The sequence below is a fragment of the Pangasianodon hypophthalmus genome, chromosome 19 (assembly GCF_027358585.1).
Source record: "Pangasianodon hypophthalmus isolate fPanHyp1 chromosome 19, fPanHyp1.pri, whole genome shotgun sequence".
Lineage (NCBI taxonomy): Eukaryota > Metazoa > Chordata > Actinopteri > Siluriformes > Pangasiidae > Pangasianodon > Pangasianodon hypophthalmus.
Window position 1 is genome coordinate 14,448,856 of NC_069728.1, and position 18,722 is coordinate 14,467,577.

The 18,722-nt window shown below is 39.0% G+C and overlaps 2 protein-coding genes across 2 annotated transcripts; one reads left to right on the plus strand and one right to left on the minus strand.

Moving 5' to 3' along the window:
* Positions 1 to 4,446: 4,446 nt before the first annotated feature.
* On the plus strand, positions 4,447 to 7,653 carry LOC113532127 (protein CEBPZOS). Its single transcript, XM_026923307.3, has 4 exons — positions 4,447 to 4,591; positions 5,335 to 5,452; positions 5,558 to 5,602; positions 7,184 to 7,653. The coding sequence occupies exons 2-4, from the start codon at positions 5,335 to 5,337 to the stop codon at positions 7,264 to 7,266; spliced, it is 246 nt and encodes an 81-aa protein (XP_026779108.1). The 5' UTR covers positions 4,447 to 4,591; the 3' UTR covers positions 7,267 to 7,653.
* Positions 7,033 to 18,536, minus strand: cebpz (CCAAT enhancer binding protein zeta). Its single transcript, XM_026923306.3, has 17 exons — positions 18,287 to 18,536; positions 15,684 to 17,176; positions 14,824 to 15,052; positions 14,586 to 14,748; positions 13,064 to 13,152; positions 12,040 to 12,093; positions 11,820 to 11,922; positions 11,650 to 11,718; positions 11,499 to 11,565; positions 11,193 to 11,296; positions 10,828 to 10,888; positions 9,786 to 9,979; positions 9,627 to 9,665; positions 8,849 to 8,947; positions 8,238 to 8,308; positions 7,691 to 7,772; positions 7,033 to 7,470 (listed from the first exon to the last, which is right to left on the minus strand). The coding sequence occupies exons 1-17, from the start codon at positions 18,446 to 18,448 to the stop codon at positions 7,319 to 7,321; spliced, it is 3,231 nt and encodes a 1,076-aa protein (XP_026779107.3). The 5' UTR covers positions 18,449 to 18,536; the 3' UTR covers positions 7,033 to 7,318.
* Positions 18,537 to 18,722: the final 186 nt, after the last annotated feature.

Sequence of the window (18,722 nt, forward strand, 5' to 3'; positions counted from 1 at the left end):
TGCTAAAAGATTGATGTGTAAACAACAATCTTCATCCTCATTATCCTACGTATGATTTGTCTCAGAAAAAATGGTACTAAACAGTACCGTTTCTTGTCACTTGAGTAGTACCCTTAATCTTTCGTACCTTTTAATATATATATTTCACACGGAAATGTGGATATGGTATGCCTTTAAGAAAGATTTAAGGTACTTTATTGGCCCTTAATTACATTTTAGTGTATGTAAAGCTTTAAAGGTACACTATATTCACAATTCTAGGTACATGTTTTCTGAGAGTGTACAGAGGACAGAGGCATATTTTTATATTAAAGAAGGTGTGATTTAGTGTACCTATAGGCTAATCAGTCCCGGATACACTTGTGATTACACTCTAGCTCCATGCTCCAAGAGTTCACATCTGAATAATCCCAGCTCGTTAATAAAGGCTTTTTTTCATACCGATGTGTCTAAAAATTGTCTAAAACTTTAAATGTTAAAACTGGACACCATAAAGGAGTTAATTGTGTCTTGATGTTTAGCTTCAAATCTCTTATATAACCTACCAGAGGTTGTGTTGCTAATGTTTTAAATTAAGTAGCTTGTAATTAGCTAAGCAATTTTATGTGCATTGTTTTCACATTGACGCATAAAAAGGTGGATTAAGGCGTCCCCTGCTGGCTATGTCTTTCTCTCACAGCATTAAAAGTCCATTTCATGAACCAATCATTGGAAAAGAAGTTAAACCGAAATATCAATATAAACAAATCACTTTGTAATGATCTCATACACAAACTATTGTATGTGTAATGTATCCTGCATACACCAGGAACATGGGAAAGGCCTATTTTTTCTGCACATCCACTTCCATGTAAACTGGGCTACAAGCACAGCTCTGCACTGAATATATCTGCAAAATTCTGTTCATTTTCTTATGCCAGGGTCTATTTAAGAAGAGCTCTCCACTCACTCAGTGCTCAGTCTTGAGTTATCTTTGCTATATGGTGGGGTGCAAGTCTCAGCCAGTAAGCTCTGGTACGGTTCTCCTGGGTGTGTCTTGCTAATTTCTCTGGCTTCCCTAGCCAACTCTAGAGTTCCCTAAGCTCTCAGTTAGACAAACTATTATTGTCTAATAGTTTGGTTAGTTTATCCTTGGGCCTTTGGCTTGCTTTGCAGCTGGGTTCCTCCCAGTCTCTTTGGCAGCTCAATGTATTGAGTTCTTGCCTTTGAGACCAGAGTTCAAACCCAGCATGTTAATAAATTAAGTTAGTAGACCTTAGCAAATAGGTTCACATTTATCCTTAGATACAAAGGATTTAATACAATCATTTAATTGTAGTATTGTTCATTATAATTTAATACAGGTTCTCTATCTATAATTATGAATAAAATAATTTCTCAGCTACATAAATAGTGTTACACCAAAGAGCTGGTGAATTCTAAAAAATCTGATTGGTAAGGTGTTGATTAATTTCCTATAACAGCAACATTGACAGTATCGGCTGTAATTCAAATCACTAGTATATAGTAATGTGCTCAGTCTAATGCGTTACCATTTCTATAGTCACAGCTTGCACAGGGAATTGCATGGCAGATGCTCTAATAATAATAAACCAATAAAAATGCTATTTAAAAAATAAAGATGTGATACAGTGAAGCAGGGAGAGAAGTTAACATTTATGGAAGGAGTCTCCAGTGTCAGTGCTCTGTAACAGTCAGAGGTAAAGCTGTTTCTTTGCATCAGGCCACATCACACCACCCTGTCGTTGATTATTTTTCTAACAGACCTAATCTGCATTTAAGTTAAGTTACATTCCTCTAGAAGCACAAACTATTTATATTGCACAATGTGCCACTTCGGTGAACATGAATAATTTTTTGACCAGGAGACTTATTTTGGATTTGGATGATTTTCTATGGAGTTCATACTTCACTTAAGCTCATGTGAAAACCCAGGATGAAAGGGTGCACATTCTGTTCATGGTGCATCTTACAGCTGGTGTGGATTTATTAAACACTGAGTAAAACAGGACCTTGTGCATGACTACAAGATGCTTCATCAAGCTTTTGGTGTGAAGTGTTATTTAGTATCCATAAGGGAGTCATGCGGTGGCATTGTGCCAGCCGTTTGCTCTACACTTAGTTAAATTCTGCCCACACAGTGGTGTACTGCCGAAGGCAAGATGGTAGGAGATTTAGTGATTAAGGTGTGTGAGCTTTCAGATTCATCAGACTGGATAGAAAAATGTGTTCCTGATTCAACATCATAGCTTGTGCGTGCGACTGAATTCCTGTGTCTGAAGATTAAAACATTATAGTTGCATATTTACGTATATATTTATATAAAACCTATAAATGTGTTGGACAAAGATTGTGATTGTATGTAAAATGGTCTTACCTTCCTCACAGAAGCCTATCCATTTCTGTCCTTTGTGCCCCCAAGTTCACTAAAACCAGGTAATCAGAGTAAATTGTGTCAAGAAAAATACTTTATTTTTATTGATTTTAATTTACTTCACCATCTCAAAGACTGAATGTATTACTTAGAAGGCTAGCTCTGTGCAGTATGTCAGATCTGATGAAGGAGCTGGTGCCTCCCAAACTGAATCATATTGTATCACATCACATAGTATTGAAAGATGTTTAACCCGTAAATGGGAAAAGAAAGCAGAGCGAATAAAAATAACTAAATACTGTAAATGGCAGTTGCTCATCTAAAAACAGACTGTTGTGGTCGTCTTTTACAGGGTAAATAGTGTAATAATAACAATCCACTTATCATGCATTAAGAATAACAAAAAATAATCTTTTTGTTGGAATACATGTGTTTTAAATAAGGTCATTTTTACCCTGTTACAGAAACACGAGAGAAATAGAGGATGTGCACATGCACAGAGAAAGAGATGGAGATAGCTAAATATTTAACTCAACAACATTTCACAGTCAAACTGGAGACACAGCAGTTTATGGAAGAATAGAAGTTTAAAATAAGAATGATTAGAAATGAGCAATTGATGCAGTACATATTCGTTATTGTAGTAAATGATTCAATTCAGTTTTATTTGTATAGCGTTTATAACAATGGACATTATCACAAAGAAGCTTTCCAGAAATATATAAATTAAGGATATAAATTTTAAATTTATAAATGTATCCCTAATGAGCAAGCCAGAGGTGATGGTGGCAAGGGAAAACTCCCTGAGACGATATGAGAAAGAAACCTCAAGAGGAACCAGACTCAAAAGGGAAGCCATCCTCATCTGGGTGATACCGGATAGTGTGATTATAAATAATTCCCTTCTATAACTGTATACTATATAGTCAAAAAGTACAATTGTGTAACCAGGAACTTCATTATAGTTTTCACATGAAGTCTATTTTGTTGAAGTTATCAAACTGTTCACTGATGGAGACTTGAGTGCAAAACTGTTCGTGGGAATTGCAGTCCTAAAGCTATCATAGCAATTATAGTCCTAAGCTATCGTAGCAAAACTGTTCATAAAAATTGCAGTCCAGAGCCGTCTTCAGGGTTTTTAAGTGCTGTGGCTCTTAATGATGTGGTTCACATTTCTGCAATGTGGTCCTCACTAATATTTTGTTTTTGGTTATGGCTGTGAATATATTGATCATTTCTTAAACACTCTTAAGAAAGAAAGAAGAGGAAAACATGATCCTACCTGGACTACTTATGAAATATTAAACACTGCTCTCAAAATCAGAAAACTGGAGATAACACTGTGCTCATATACAGGGGTACGTATGACATCACAACGTTCTTATAATGTCCCATGTTTCCCATCACTAGTCATTAACAGCATGTGCCTGTGTGTCAGGAAGTGCTGTTCGATGTACCATATACACTGTGTACCTCAGTACACCTGATTTTTGCAGAGTAGTAAGATCTCGAATAAAACACTACCATTTTGTGCTTAAGGTTAGTGCAGTTAGTGCAACTAAACATTTTTTCTGTAGTCAATGCTTATTAAAAACATGCATATAGTATAGTAATGAACACAGATAAGCATAGATCAGGGGATTTAAGAGCATAAGACTATGACATTGAAATATATATTTATATGTAATACACACACCAAGGGCCACTCTCAGCTGTCCTACTTTCACACTTTACAGATCATTAGAGGTAACCTTTCAGTCTGGTCCTAAATCAAGCCTAAAGTACCTCTTAACATATCACACAGACTTGAACTAATTGGATTAAGAGAATTATTTGACCCCTAACAGCAGGCCTAATCCTGTTTTATTCCTTAACTGAAAGATAGGCTCACATTTCAAAAGAAATTTATGGTCACTTCTGAATCAGGGTTTCGAAAGATTTTTGTCTCAATGAGGCTTCCGTAATCCGGAAGCGCTTTTTTTTTTAAGTCGTACTCTATTTTTTCCCCACCCATACTCCGAAAAGCCCAGCCTCCGGATGTATACTACGATTGGATAATAATTTAACTGTCAAATCAGAAACGTGTTGTAGGAACAGTCTAGCCAATCCTAGCATAGAAGCCGGGAAAGGATTAGCCAATCCTAGTGTAGGAGGCGGGATTTACCGGAATACAGGTGGGGAGAATTAACGCGTGTAGCATCGGGCAAATCCACCAAGGTGAGACTTTAATACTTAAATACTTTAAATATTACAGCTAGCAAAGACGTTATTATAGAAATATTTATTCCAGAAATAGAATGCTAGGCTCATGTAGCCAATAACAAGTAAGAGAAGAGAAGGGAATGAGGTGTTGTTGGGATGTTTCAGTCTTGACCCTGGTGCTGGAGAATCTCTGTCCTGTATGTGTTATTGTTTTTATTATTATAATTTCTGACACATCACATAATCAGCAGAGTGAGTTAAAGCAGGAAGAACACTAAAAGGTGATACTCCAAGACCAGGGCAAGACAATTGTATTATTTTATTACATTTATTCAATTCACAAAATGGTGATGTTATACCAAATGACCACCAGGTGGCAGTAATAATAATAATAATAATAATAATAATAATAATAATAATAATAATAATAAGCTGATAATTCTCCTTTCCTGCTGAAAAATAGTTTATTCTGACCAAGTGCTTAACCTGGTAGATCATCTTTACTGAGCTGATCAGTTCTTTTCCAGCTTCCTTATCACTTGTCTGAACTGATCAGTAAATGACTGTGTTATTGTCTTTAAAATAACTAGTCTACAGTGTAGCCCTCCTCAGAAACTGTGTCCATGAACCAGGACGTATCAGCAGGCAGAGACGGCAGGGTGTACCGGTTTTCACTGCTCAGACCAAGCTTGGATTTTTCAGCTGGGTTATGTTCCATACATACTGTGATGTATTAAATCGTCCTCTCTCCGTTATAGATGGCCCCCAAAACTATGGAGCCAGTGGCCCGGAGGCTCTTTAAAGGAGTGCTCTTTCTGGAGGTGGTTGGTGTGTTTGCAGCTTACGGGCTCTATTACAGAATGAACACGAGCCGAGGTGATGTACTCTTCCTGCGTCAACACTTTGGGTACATCATGATAGGAGTCAGCTGAAATCAGATGATCGTGAATGTCTCTTTCTGTTTTTTTTTTCAACTTCCAGATTTCAGACACACGATGAACAAACACTTTCCCTCGATTCTGGAAGGTAAATGAGTTATCATTGTGTCCAGAAGGCGAACTGATCCAAACAGGGTTAAGGTCACAGCAAGGTCAAACGTGTGAAAGAATTAGACTTGTTATTTGATTTATGTAGTCTATGTTTTGTAACTGAAATAAAATCTGTTTTATTTATATACATGTAGTCCCTTCCTTCTGAACAGCAAGGCCAATTCTGTTGTTTATGCTATACACTGAAGACATCTGGGTTTGAGATCAAAAGATGAATATGAGATTTCAGCGTTCACAGTTTCAGCATTCATTTCCTGATATTTACATCTAGATGTGTTAAACAACTTAGAACATGGTACCTTTGGTGGCAGACTACGCAACGTTTAAGTGAGCAAAAGTATTGGAACAGATAGTCTTAAAGTAAATAACACATTAATATTTGGTTGCATATGTCTTGCTTGAAGTAAACTGCATCAAGCTGGTGACCCACTAACATCACCAAAATGTTGCATCATTCTTTTGTGATGCTTTGCCAGGCGTGGACCACAGCTTCTTTCAGTTGTTTGTTTTGAGGGGTTTCTTCCTCCAGTCTCCTCTTCAGGAGGTGAAATGAATGCTCAGTTAGGTTAAGGTCTGGTGATTGACTTAGCCAGTCTAAAACCTTCCACGTTTCCCCTGTTGAAGTCCTTTCTTGTAGTGGCAGTATGTTTTGGGTCATTGTCCTGATGCATGATGAAGTTCCTCCCAATTAGATTGGATGCATTTCTCTGTAGGTCTCATTCATTATTTGACAAACCCAAATGTCTTCAGTGTATAGCAAAAATGAAAGACTTGGCCTTGCCGTTCCAATACTTTCAGAGGGGACTGTATAATATACCATGTCTTCATGGAGCTTGCTTTGTGCACAGGGGCATGGTCTTGCTAGAAACAGGTTTGGGCCTCTTAGTTTCAATGAAGGGAATTTGTAATTCTACAGCATACAAAGACATTCTATATACTTGTCCACTTCCACCTTTGTGGTAACAGTGTAGGGGAAGATCCAGCTACGGGCGTGATGGTCAGGTGTCCACATACTTTTTGGCCATATAGTGTGTATATATGTAAATAAATATAAATTGCTTTAATTATATAATTTTTTTCTTTTCAGTTGTTTTATGTCTGTTACCTAGCTACCATTTTGACAAGGCTAATTCACATGACTTATAACAAGAAGACTGGAGTCAGGAAACATAGTACTCCATGTCCTGGATTATGTTAGAGATTTGGAAGTTTTGTTGGCCGTTGTTTCAAATCGATCAGGTGTAATGTTTGACTTTCATCCATTCATCTTCAAGCACTTTATTCTGGTGAGAGTTGATGTGGATCCAGAGTATATCTCAGGAAAACTGGGTATGATACGGGAATACACTATGTCCAATAAAATGTAAAATAGAGTACATTTAAAAGAAAAGAAAAAAAGACTATGCATAAACAAATGGTAAAATTACATTTATTACAAAATGCATTTTTTTACATGTTAAGACAATTTTTTGTCTTCACTTCATCAATATTTGCCATTAACATGGCAATTAATGACTACAAACTGAAACATAATTCAACGTCTTTCGTTCTCTCTCAGTTTATTACAAGTCCAACGAATGGGCCGGGAACTATGGCATCCGGGAAGCTGATCGGGACATGTGGTCTACTGGGCAGGAATAGACCCAGGAATAGACACACACACACACACACACACTCAAGAGGATGAGAGACATCACTTCTTCCTGCCTCCAGTCTTTTTGCCCAGTCCGCCTTTCCCAAACTGTTTTCTCTTTCTGAACATGGCCTTCTTCCTCCTGAGTGTCTTAACGTCTCGTCCCTGGATCCAGTCATCACGCTGCCTCTCCCATTTCAGCTGTTTGACACCTGAAGATGAGAAGCAGAAGGACAGACTGCATTAAGAGACTGCACCCTGACTGTTTTTCAGAACATATGAATGAATGAATGAATGAATGAACTTAAATGTTAAATGCAACGGTTTGTGGCTTCACCCTTGTGGAGGGATCTGGCTGGCATCTAGCCAAATGAATAAAATTAAGTAATTTTCAATCTGTGATCTGACTGTTTGTTCCTCTTTAATACTCACTGGCTTTGTCTTTGTTAGCCATTGCGTTCATGCCCATGTTGTCAAACTTGATGTCTGCATTTTCATCTAGCAAATCTCCAAACTGAAAACGAAGAGAGACACAAATAATAATGATGAATGTTTTTTTGGTAGACATTTATTTAACAACTAACTACTATTTAACGACTACCCTATCACATGGACGTTCTACAGCATTAAATCTAAGTATAAACTGCAGCGTGTCGTACATTAATAAATGAAACATTGCAATCATTGGCAAATTGCTGTGGTGTAAGAGGAATAACACACTCTAGACTGGGCTTGTAATAATCCACCAATCAGAATTGAGAATTCAAGAGTGCTGTGGTATATTATAAATGATAAACTATAAGTCTTCAATAAATATAAATATAAATATAAATATTATATAAATATAAAATTGTGTGTTAAAAAACAGAACAATATCACCTATACAAGTCATGCTACTAAAGTGAGTTAAAGTAGAGAAAAAAGGCTAAAGCATTTCGAGTTAACCAGCTCAGAAAGTGTGGACATGGAGATCACTCACCTCCTCAGCTGCTGCAAACATGCCTGTGTCATCCATCTTTCCTTTCTTTTTCTTCTTGCTTGGTTTGGATTCTAGGGAAGCACATGTTCATCATGAAGACACAACACTGCCTTCCTGTTTGTTGATGTCTGCTCTTTCTGGTGTTCTCTCTAACATAAAAACTCTACTTTTTTTGATTAACTAAACTGGAAGTTGTTTATTTTTATTCTGGTACATACTTAAAAAGTTAGTGATTTTAGTTAAAAACACATCCAGTACAGACGAGGTAATTTCATTTTTAAAGGTTGAGACTTTGGAATTATCATAAATATCAAACAATTGACCCACTTTATTTTCTCATACTTATGGAACCATCTCAGATATTCAGTAGCATGTAAATAACATTTAGCCCATTATTTCTGTAAAACAAGTCAGATAAAACCTCATCATTCCTGAAGTGTTTCTATCCTAAATCCATCATGTAATTTCACACAGCCTTTAAATAAACATGGCTACATTTACCACAGCAGTCATTACATGCTCCACATAACAGTACAGTATGATTTTTTTTTTTTACTGTTCACATGTAGACTGAGGGAAAATATGAAGATATTAAAAAATACTCAACTCACCAAAAGATCCAGCAAAGTCGAAATGCTCTGAGGACTTCCTCTTGCCTTTTTTGCCTCCTGTGCTGACCTCTGGCGGCTCATCCATATCCTCATCAAAGTCTAAACACAGAAGTAGCTAATTGTTAACTACACATTGTTGCTGAATAACTGCTAATAATAATACAAATACAATGCCTTGCATAAGTATTCGCACCCCCTGAGCTTTCTCAAGCGTGCCACCATAAGGGCAGGGGGGTACATATGAAATCAAGTGTCCAGGAGACCCTACAGTGAAGCATGGTGCTGGTAGCATCATGATGTGCTTTTCATCAGCAGGGACAGGTAAACTTGCAAGAGGCTTGAGACTGGTCCAGAGGATTAGTTTGCATCAGCACAAGGTCCCTAAACATACTGCCAAAGGTCCAGAAAACCAGAACCTGAATGTGTTAGAACGGCCCAGTCGAAGCCCAAACCTCAATCTAAATGAGAATGTGTAGCAATACCTGAAAAATTTCCGTTCTCCATCCAATATGATGGAGCTTGGAAAATTTTTCTAAGAAATATGATCAAAGATATCAAGATCCAGATGTGCAAAGTCAACAGAGACATATCCTAGAAGACTTGGCGCTGTATCTGCAGCATAAGGTGGTCCTACCAAGTATTGACTCTTACGCAGTGAATACTTATGCAACCAACAAATGCACCTTCAAATGTTAAACATATTTACTACAAAATGTGGAAAAGTTTAAGGGGGGTGAATACATATGAAAGGCGCTGTAAACAGAACTGACAAACTCACCATCGAAGGCTTCATCATCATCGCCCTCAAGCTCTGGTACTGTAAAGTAGAACATATTTCTTTTAGCTTCAGTGCAAGTGCAAACGACCGAACAAACGAACTTCTGAACTGGCAGTGTGCTTTACACACACACACACACACACACACACACACACACACCTTCTTCATCATCATTGTCGTCTCCACCGGGGTCCATAAAAGCACCACCGTCTTCCTCCAGCTCGTCTCCGAAGTCTTCCTCAGCCATGCTTCCCAGAGAGAGCTCCTCATCATCCAGGTCATCATCTGAATCCGCGTCTGAATCAGAGACCTCCTCGGCCTTCTTGCCTTTTTTGCTGTTGCTCTTTACATTGCTGTAAAAGAACATGTACGTGATACCCATTGTGTCAATTTCTTTACGACAATCACACATTTAAAAAAAAAAAAAAAAAAAAAAAGATTTCATGTCCGCTTTTTTAGCGAAAAAACGTTCCATTTATTACAATATTGTAAACGTTTTCACTATTTATAGAAGAGGTACTGATTCATTTCATCCCATCCTTTAAATCCATCCCCTAAACCACCATCTTTTTCCCCCCCAAAGTTATACCAAAATTAGCTACTGTGAAGAGTGATGATGTGAAGTGACTTTTCCAGGATTTCCAGGACACTTCTACTAAATGATAAATATCGTTAGACAGCGGCGCAGCAGCACCTACACTTCCACCCTCACCAAGAAAGCCATATTCTACAAACATACAAACTGGACGACATCCCAAAACCTACATGCTCCACCCCTTTCTCTGATCATTTGTGTTCTATTGGGCTGCATTTGTATACTGGAACTGGACAGGCTCTTATATTGTATGATGCAATAACAATAGCCAGTCATATATTTTCAACTCAGGTTTTCCAATAAACTTCTTAAATTCTTTTTTTTATTAAGGAATGAAGCAAAATCAACACAGTGATCATTGTCACACACTTGAAATAGTTCTCCAAAAAGGTGGGCAAAATCATTACTTGGATAATTTCCTATCTGTATTATGATAAAAAAAATTAAATGTATAATCACAGAGAATGGCTTTTTTTGTAGCTTTCATGTCTTTTCATATACATCTTTCTATCTATGAGTTCCTACTGATGAATGAATAATAGAGTATGTTAATGGTCCAATAGTTACTATAATATATTTGTGCAAAAGCAGCTAGAAAACACTTACCCAGCAAAGTCCAGGTCGTCATCTTTAAATTCTGTGAAGTAGTTATCGCCCTCAATAGTGTCTGGGGAAGAAAAAAAAAATTACGTAGCATAGTGAAAACATTTTACTAATTCACTTATTGCTGATGATAGATTACTTAAAAAATCAACAGTTCTCTATGTGGTTTTTTGTAATGCACAGCTCAGCAACAGTTATAATTCAGTTATAAAAACACCCGAGACACTTATGTAAACAAAATCACTATATTATATTAAAAGAGAGCTTGTAAAATTAACGTCTGAAGATCATGTGCCACATAAAATCTGATACTAGGCTCATAGTATAACTTTTGAGCATTAAGGTTGCATTTCCTCCTGCTGACTTACCGAGCAGCTGCTCAAACTCGTCATCATCGACGTCCTCCACACTCTCAGCGTCATCTCCGAGTGGCTTCTTTAATCGCTTCTCTCCTTCCCTCTTTTTAAAGAACCTGAGCATTGGAACGAAATCGTGTGGAAGCTTAGGTGTGAACGACTAGCTTTTGCTCATGAACAGGAAATGCTGGTAGTACTTAGCAAAGTATTTTAAGAAAGAATAACATATATATATATATATATATATATATATTATAAATTTTATATATATATCTGCCCAAGACTTTTGCATAGTACTGTATACACACACACACACACCTGTAGAAGAACACCTCATCCACAGGGATCTGAGTTTCCTCTTTGGCCAGATACTCCTCACAGTTTACTGTAAAGCAGAAAAAAAACACATTGCTATTGACACCCATGCATATTTTATATTTCAGTATTTCCGGGTAACTGAGACACTCACCAGGCAATGAGCGGATGTTATTCATGCTCTGTTTGTGCTTCGGCTGCATTACAGTCGCATCTGTGTTTTCTGAGACAGAAGACAAATCAGGGATATGATGCACATTTCAACAACGTGTCTGTGTGTTTTCATGTCAGCAGTCAGAGGGCAGGTTAAAATATTCTACTTACGTTTGCCCTTCGTTTGTTTGGGGTTTCTGAACACAAACCGATCCAAGAACCTGATGAGCGTGAAGTCCTGCAGAGGATCCCCTGTGTACTGGATGTGCCCTCCCTGACCACATATGATAAAAAAAATAAAATAATAATAATAGTAAATGTGTATTGTAAAAAAAAATGTATTGAGATATGATCGTCATTCACTATGATGTCACTTCATTGAAATACTCACCTGCAAGATGGTTTTTGCGAAGAGAGCCACAGAGGGGTGGAAATGATCAGCGAGCTACAAGAGACGAACGGAGAGAGTCACGAAAGGCAACGCAGTCATCAGCAGGTTTTATGTTAATGATGAGCACAGTGACAGTTATTAGTTTTACTAATTTGATTCTTGGAAAGACCACATTTAAGACAAACTAACTTTTCTTTTTAATTTTTTGTTCAATTCAGCACTCAGTGTTCAGCCCAAACGAAATGCAATGTGAAAAGTGCTGTAAAAAAACATGATTAGCTTCAAGACTCTTTATGATTCATTCTTGACCATGAATCAATTCACCTGATTCACTTCCACGAATTAAAACATTTCAATCAAAATTCACTTCTCCCAGACAATAGTCTTTATGTAGCTTATCTAAGCAGTGTTTTTACTAAAACGTGAGACATTTTCAGAAAAGTCTCCAGTTTTCATCTGATGACCATGAGATTCCCATAATGCACTGAAACACTCCAGCAGTTTGTTTGTTTGTAATTTATTTTCATGGCCAGAAACTGGTTAAAAATGGAGCAAAATATGAAGAATCTAAAAAAGTATTTTAAAGTTTATCTTAGATAAAAAAAAAAAAAATCTAAAACTAATCTGGCCTCACTTCATTAAAAATCTAAAAAAAAAATTGTCTTGGAAGAATTGAAACCATCACAGTCCATTAAAAATATGCCTCTGAGCCATTAGACTTTGGAATAAGGGGCATAAATGAGGATCTTCACCTGTTAAAACTTGTGAGTGAGTCTGGCGTGGCCTATTCGGCCTACATCAGTTTATACAATAAGGAACATATAGAACTTAATGTATAAAGTGTAATAGTTGCTATGTAATCTGTAATATATAAATTTAGCATCTCTTGGGCGATTTGACAGACTCATACCAACCACCAATTAGCCAATTAGTGACTAGTTCGGTTCTTTCAAGTTTTATTGACAACCATGACTTACAAGACACACGTGTCATCCATTTTCTAAAAAAACTTTTAGTTTCTGACCTTCTGCAGCTCCCAGAGTGTGCTGTGATTCGCTCCACAGTATAAAGGGTTTCTGTGAGTGGGGTCATACATCTCCATATCCTTACCACCTGCACAAGAAACACAGTTTTCCAAACATGACCAAGATAAATATGTGCATATTAAGGCTGACTCAGAAAGAAAAAGATTAGCTGGTCTTGGGGAAATCAGGACTTGACAAAGTGCAATATCAAACAGCGAACAACACTGAAGCACACGACGAACGACACTGAAACATACGGACAACGACACTGAAGCATACGGCAAACGACACTGAAGCGTAAGGGAGAACGACACTGAAGCGTAAGGCGAACGACACTGAAGCATAAGGGAGAACGACACTGAAGCGTACGGCGAACGACACTGAAGCATGCGGCGAACGACACTGAAGCATGCGGCGAACGACACTGAAGCGTACGGCGAACGACACTGAAGCGTGCGGCGAACGACACTGAAGCGTGCGGCGAACGACACTGAAGCGTACGGCGAACGACACTGAAGCGTACGGCGAACGACACTGAAGCGTACGGCGAACGACACTGAAGCGTGCGGCGAACGACACTGAAGCGTGCGGCGAACGACACTGAAGCGTACGGCGAACGACACTGAAGCGTGCGGCGAACGACACTGAAGCGTGCGGCGAACGACACTGAAGCATGCGGCGAACGACACTGAAGCATGCGGCGAACGACACTGAAGCATGCGGCGAACGACACTGAAGCATGCGGCGAACGACACTAAAGCATGCGGCGAACGACACTGAAGCATGCGGCGAACGACACTGAAGCATACAGAGAACGACACTGAAGCATACGGCGAACGACACTGAAGCATGCGGCGAACGACACTGAAGCATGCGGCGAACGACACTGAAGCATACAGAAAGTAACACGGTGATACAGCGAATGACACTGAATCATATTGTAAGAAACAGTGACACAGTGAACGACACTGAATCATACAGTGAACGACACTGAATCATACAGTGAACGACACTGAATCACACAGTGAACGACACTGAATCACACAGTGAACGACACTGAATCATACAGAAAGTAACACGGTGATACAGCGAATGGCACTGAATCATATAGTAAGAAACAGTGTGATATGGCGAGGGACGGTGAGTCTTTGGCTAAAATCTGGTTCCTGTGTTTATTAATCCATAAGCTCAACCTATTTATTAACAGGATATAATTAACGATTTGCTATAATTTAATTCTATTTAATTCTATTAATGCCATTTTAATTCTACTTTTGATTTTATTTTATTCTCTTTATGACTACACTGCTCTTACAGGATCATTCATGCCACTGCCTATAAACCCAACATTTTACATTTTTCTTAACCCTCGTGTTTCACACCCCTCAGAGTACTCAATGTTGAGATAAAGAGGCACACAACATTTTATAAAAGAATGAGAATCTAAGAATCTAAAACTAAGAAACAGTAAATACAAGAAAATAAAATCACACAGCATTACACAAGTCGCTTCATACTTACCCTCCAAGTTTTGGTGATGTACCCATGACGCAGCTGGTTTGTTCTGCTGAGGCTTTTCGCTCTGGCCCTCTTCAATTTTATCCGCATCCACAAACCTTTCTTCTTCATCATCATCATCATCATTTTCCCCTTTAAGGTCCTGAAACTTCTCCTCCTCCTCATCCTAATGAGTTATTGTATATGTTAGTGAGTACACAGGATCAGGTACAGAATAATACGACCCTAAATGATGTCTTACCCCTTCTTGTAGGAGGAGCTTAAGGCCAGGTTTGGCTTTCATGACCTCGGAGACGAGGAAGAGCGCTCCGCAGGCGAACGTCGGGCTCTGCTCACAGCTCACCTGCAGCAGCCTCTTTACGAAGGCCTTAACACGGCGCAGGACGATGTCGGCTTTCAGGGATTTGTACAGCAGGTTGAGGAACATGCTCTGCTTCGAGTTTACTGACAGGCCAGGATCCAACAGCTTCCTGTAGAAAAGATACACACAACAATGCGTATTACACAATACATGTACGGTTACTGTGTTCACACGAGCTGTGGTGTTTTCTCTTTCCGTACATAAAAGATCATTATTTGAGTTTTTTAACCATCAAAATGCACGACAGTGTTATGCTGCACTTTAGTTTGCTCGGTTTTGTCAGTGTTTTCACATACATTCTGAAAAAGATTGTATATAGTAGTAAGGCTTTAGCATTTTACTTCAGTATAGGGATTCAGAACAAGTAACACAAGCTCTAGCTACAGAATCAAGGTGTACGCACCACTGTGATGCATATTACATTTAAAAACCGCTACATACCAAATGAAAACTTTTGAACAACAAGTAGGGGTTTTCTTTCTCTTATTGCTGAATGAGAGAAGACTAAAACGCTGCTTACCACTAGCCTACTGAGCCACCGAGCAAAAACTAATAGTCTGAGATGTAATCTATACACCTGGGCTACTGATATATTTGGGAACAAGTCTACAGTTAGCATAGTCTAGTTTCCTTTTGTCATAGCCGCTGTAGAAATGTCTCAAAAGTAGTCATCCTGTGGTGATTACCTAAACATGTTCAATTAATTCGAAATAAATCAGAAGCCTCCCACTGGCGCTTACTTGTACAGAGCGACGTAGTAGCGATCTGACACACTCTGCTGAGAATCCATAACCTGGAAGAGCAGCATGAGAGCTTGCACAGCTGTGCTGAACTTTACAAGGTGCACCACTTTAAACAGCGTGTCCAGCTGCTCCCGGACCGTCTCATCTCCGGCCTTGGTGTACGGATAGGCCCTGTTCACACCGCTCAGCAGAGCGCCCAGCATCTTAGACTCCACGTCCTTCTTCTTAACGCAGAGACGGAAGAAGCTGAAGTAGACAGTGATGAGTTTGGTGGCGAGCTCGGCCTCGTCGTGGCTCAGCATCACCTGGTTGAGGAAGCAGGCGGCGTAATACTGAGCCTTGGTGCTTATGTTGGGTCTGAACATCAGACGCTCTACTTCAGTGCACACCACCGATTTCATCAAGGGGTGTTTATGGAGTAGCGTCTCCATCAGATATGAGGCCTTAGAGGCGATTTTGTACTCAGGATCTCCCAGTTTGTTGACTACGTGCATCAGCAGGGCTTTTTCCTGCTCAGGCCGGTTGCAGAGCAGCTCATGAGCTGTAGTAAGAGCTTTTGTTTTGGTGGCCAGGACAGAATCGTGAGCCAAAGCGTCAAGAGCTGTTACAAACTCAGCCAGCTGGAGCTTGAGAAGGTGCTCGAAGTACCAGAGGACAAGGCGCCGGTCTCGGACATCTCGGTTTCCACTTGCTCGCTCCTCCAGCTTGTCGAACGGGCGCTGGGAGAACGTCCTGAGCTTACGATTCTCTGGGAGCAGATCAGACAACAGCAGCTCTTTAAGCGTGTCCAAAGCCATGAGGCCCTGCCTACGACTTCCCTTCTTCCTCATCATAACGATCAGGCTCTCGATGTGCTCCAGACAGTGCACAGGAGCGTCCTGGATGAGCAAAGTCATGGCCGCCATCCGGTCTGCCAGAGTCCCAGTCGAGACGACGCTCTTCATCCAGACCGTGTTCGCTCCTTTCTGTAGGTTCTTCTTGCTTTTGTAAAGACTTGTTTCAGCCTCTAGCAGCTTCTGAGCCAAAGCCTTGTACTGAGAAACCAACGATTCGTCCTGAGGAGAAGTGCTAATCTCAGAAGTGTAGTCTACATCGTACCATTTTCCTCCAGGTTTGACCAACAGCACCTGCCGGGGGTAGAATTCAAAAAGGTCGGCTTCTTTTTGCTTGGCCTTTTTGCTTGTCCTTTTGGCCTCGCTCTTCTTCGCCTCGGCTTCTTGCTTGGCTTCGGGGGTTTTGCTGGACTCCACTTTAGAGGCTTCTTTTTTCTTGCTCTTCTTTTCCACACTGGGTTTGGAGGATTTCTCTTCTTCTTCTGGCTTATCCTCGTCATCACCCTCAACAACCTGCTGGTCAGAGTAGGACCGGATTCCCAGTTTGGTGATGAACTCTTCTAGCTCACCATCCTCTAAATCATCGATTGCACCTTTCTTTCCACCATTTACCAGCTCAGCACTGTCATCAACTGCAGTGAGCATGATGTAGTCTGCCTGTTAATAAATCAAAACACAAGCAGGTTTTAAGTAGACATGTGTACCGCACCTTACTGGACATATAGTGCACTATAAAAGGGTGCGGAAGCAGCAGTGGAGAAAGCAGGGAGTTATCTGAGAGGTGACCAGAAAAGAGGCTCAGATCCTGGTAGACAAAAAGCTGCAAGATGTTGTTTGAGAAGTTAACGTACAAGCAAATCAACGTTTTATTATTTATTACTGACTGACGTTTTATAATTGCTTGGACAGCTGATGAAGGACTTTTGGGAACAGGAAACTGCGTAATACGCTTAGTTTTTATCTACAGTAATTACTGAAATACTTCCTGGATTATTCTTCATGCTCATGTTGGAATATGTGATCTTTTTTTTCTGAATGAAAAATTTTCCACTTTTGAAGGGTGGAATGATATATAATATTTATGCGTATTAATAATTTCCTGCAAAATGTACAGGCACAGCCTCAGGATACAAAAAAAAAACAAAAAAAAAAACACACTTTCCATGTATGTTTCCATAAAAATTAAAAAGTCATTATTTATATATACACACACACACACACACATACATTATATATATATATATATATATATATATATATATATATATATATATATATATGTGTGTGTGTGTGTGTGTGTGTGTGTGTGTGTGTGTGTGTGTGTGTGTATATTTCTTATGTTCACACACACACACATTTTATATATACATAAAGTGTGTTTTATATATATATGTGTGTGTATATATATATATGTGTGTGTATATATATATATGTGTGTGTATATATATATATATATATATATATATATATATATATATATATATAATTTTTTTTTTTTTTACTTTTACAGAAACATACATGGAAAGTGTTTTTTTTTTTTTTTGTATCCAGTATACATACATACACACATACATACACACACACACACACACACACACAATAAATACTTATTGTCACCGAACTATCAGCACATTCACAGTCCCACAGCTTGAATAATGACGCTGTTGTGTTGTTTTACAGATTATTATCTTAACTCCAGCTCCATCTGTGCACTGTGCACGTTTCCACGTGGGGACAGAGAGCTGGGGATGAAACCCTGAGCTTTACCTTAGTGCCTCCCAAACGCAGCACATCATCCAGGGTAAATTCATCCTCCCCTTTCTCGTCTTCATCATTCCCAGCTTCGTCGTTGTCGTTTTCAATCGTGTCTTCTTCATTTTGTTCAAATCTTTCAGCTTTCTCCGGCCGCCGCTTGCCTTTCGGAGCCATGCTGGAAAAGACAATCAACACACAGCGGCTCTGTTCCAAACGGCACACTATTGAGCATAAAGTGCACTTCCATAGAGCGCGAACAGTGTTAGTTAAAACCCTAGGTAGTGCAGTTGTCTAGAAAGTAAGGAGTCATTTGAGAGAGGCGTTGGAGGAAGCACAGGTCCTGGAAGACCAAAACCTATAACACATTATTAAGTAAGTTGGTTAAAACGAAAATTTACACATTATATTATTTTTAATTATAGTATTGAAAATAGCATGTTATATTTAC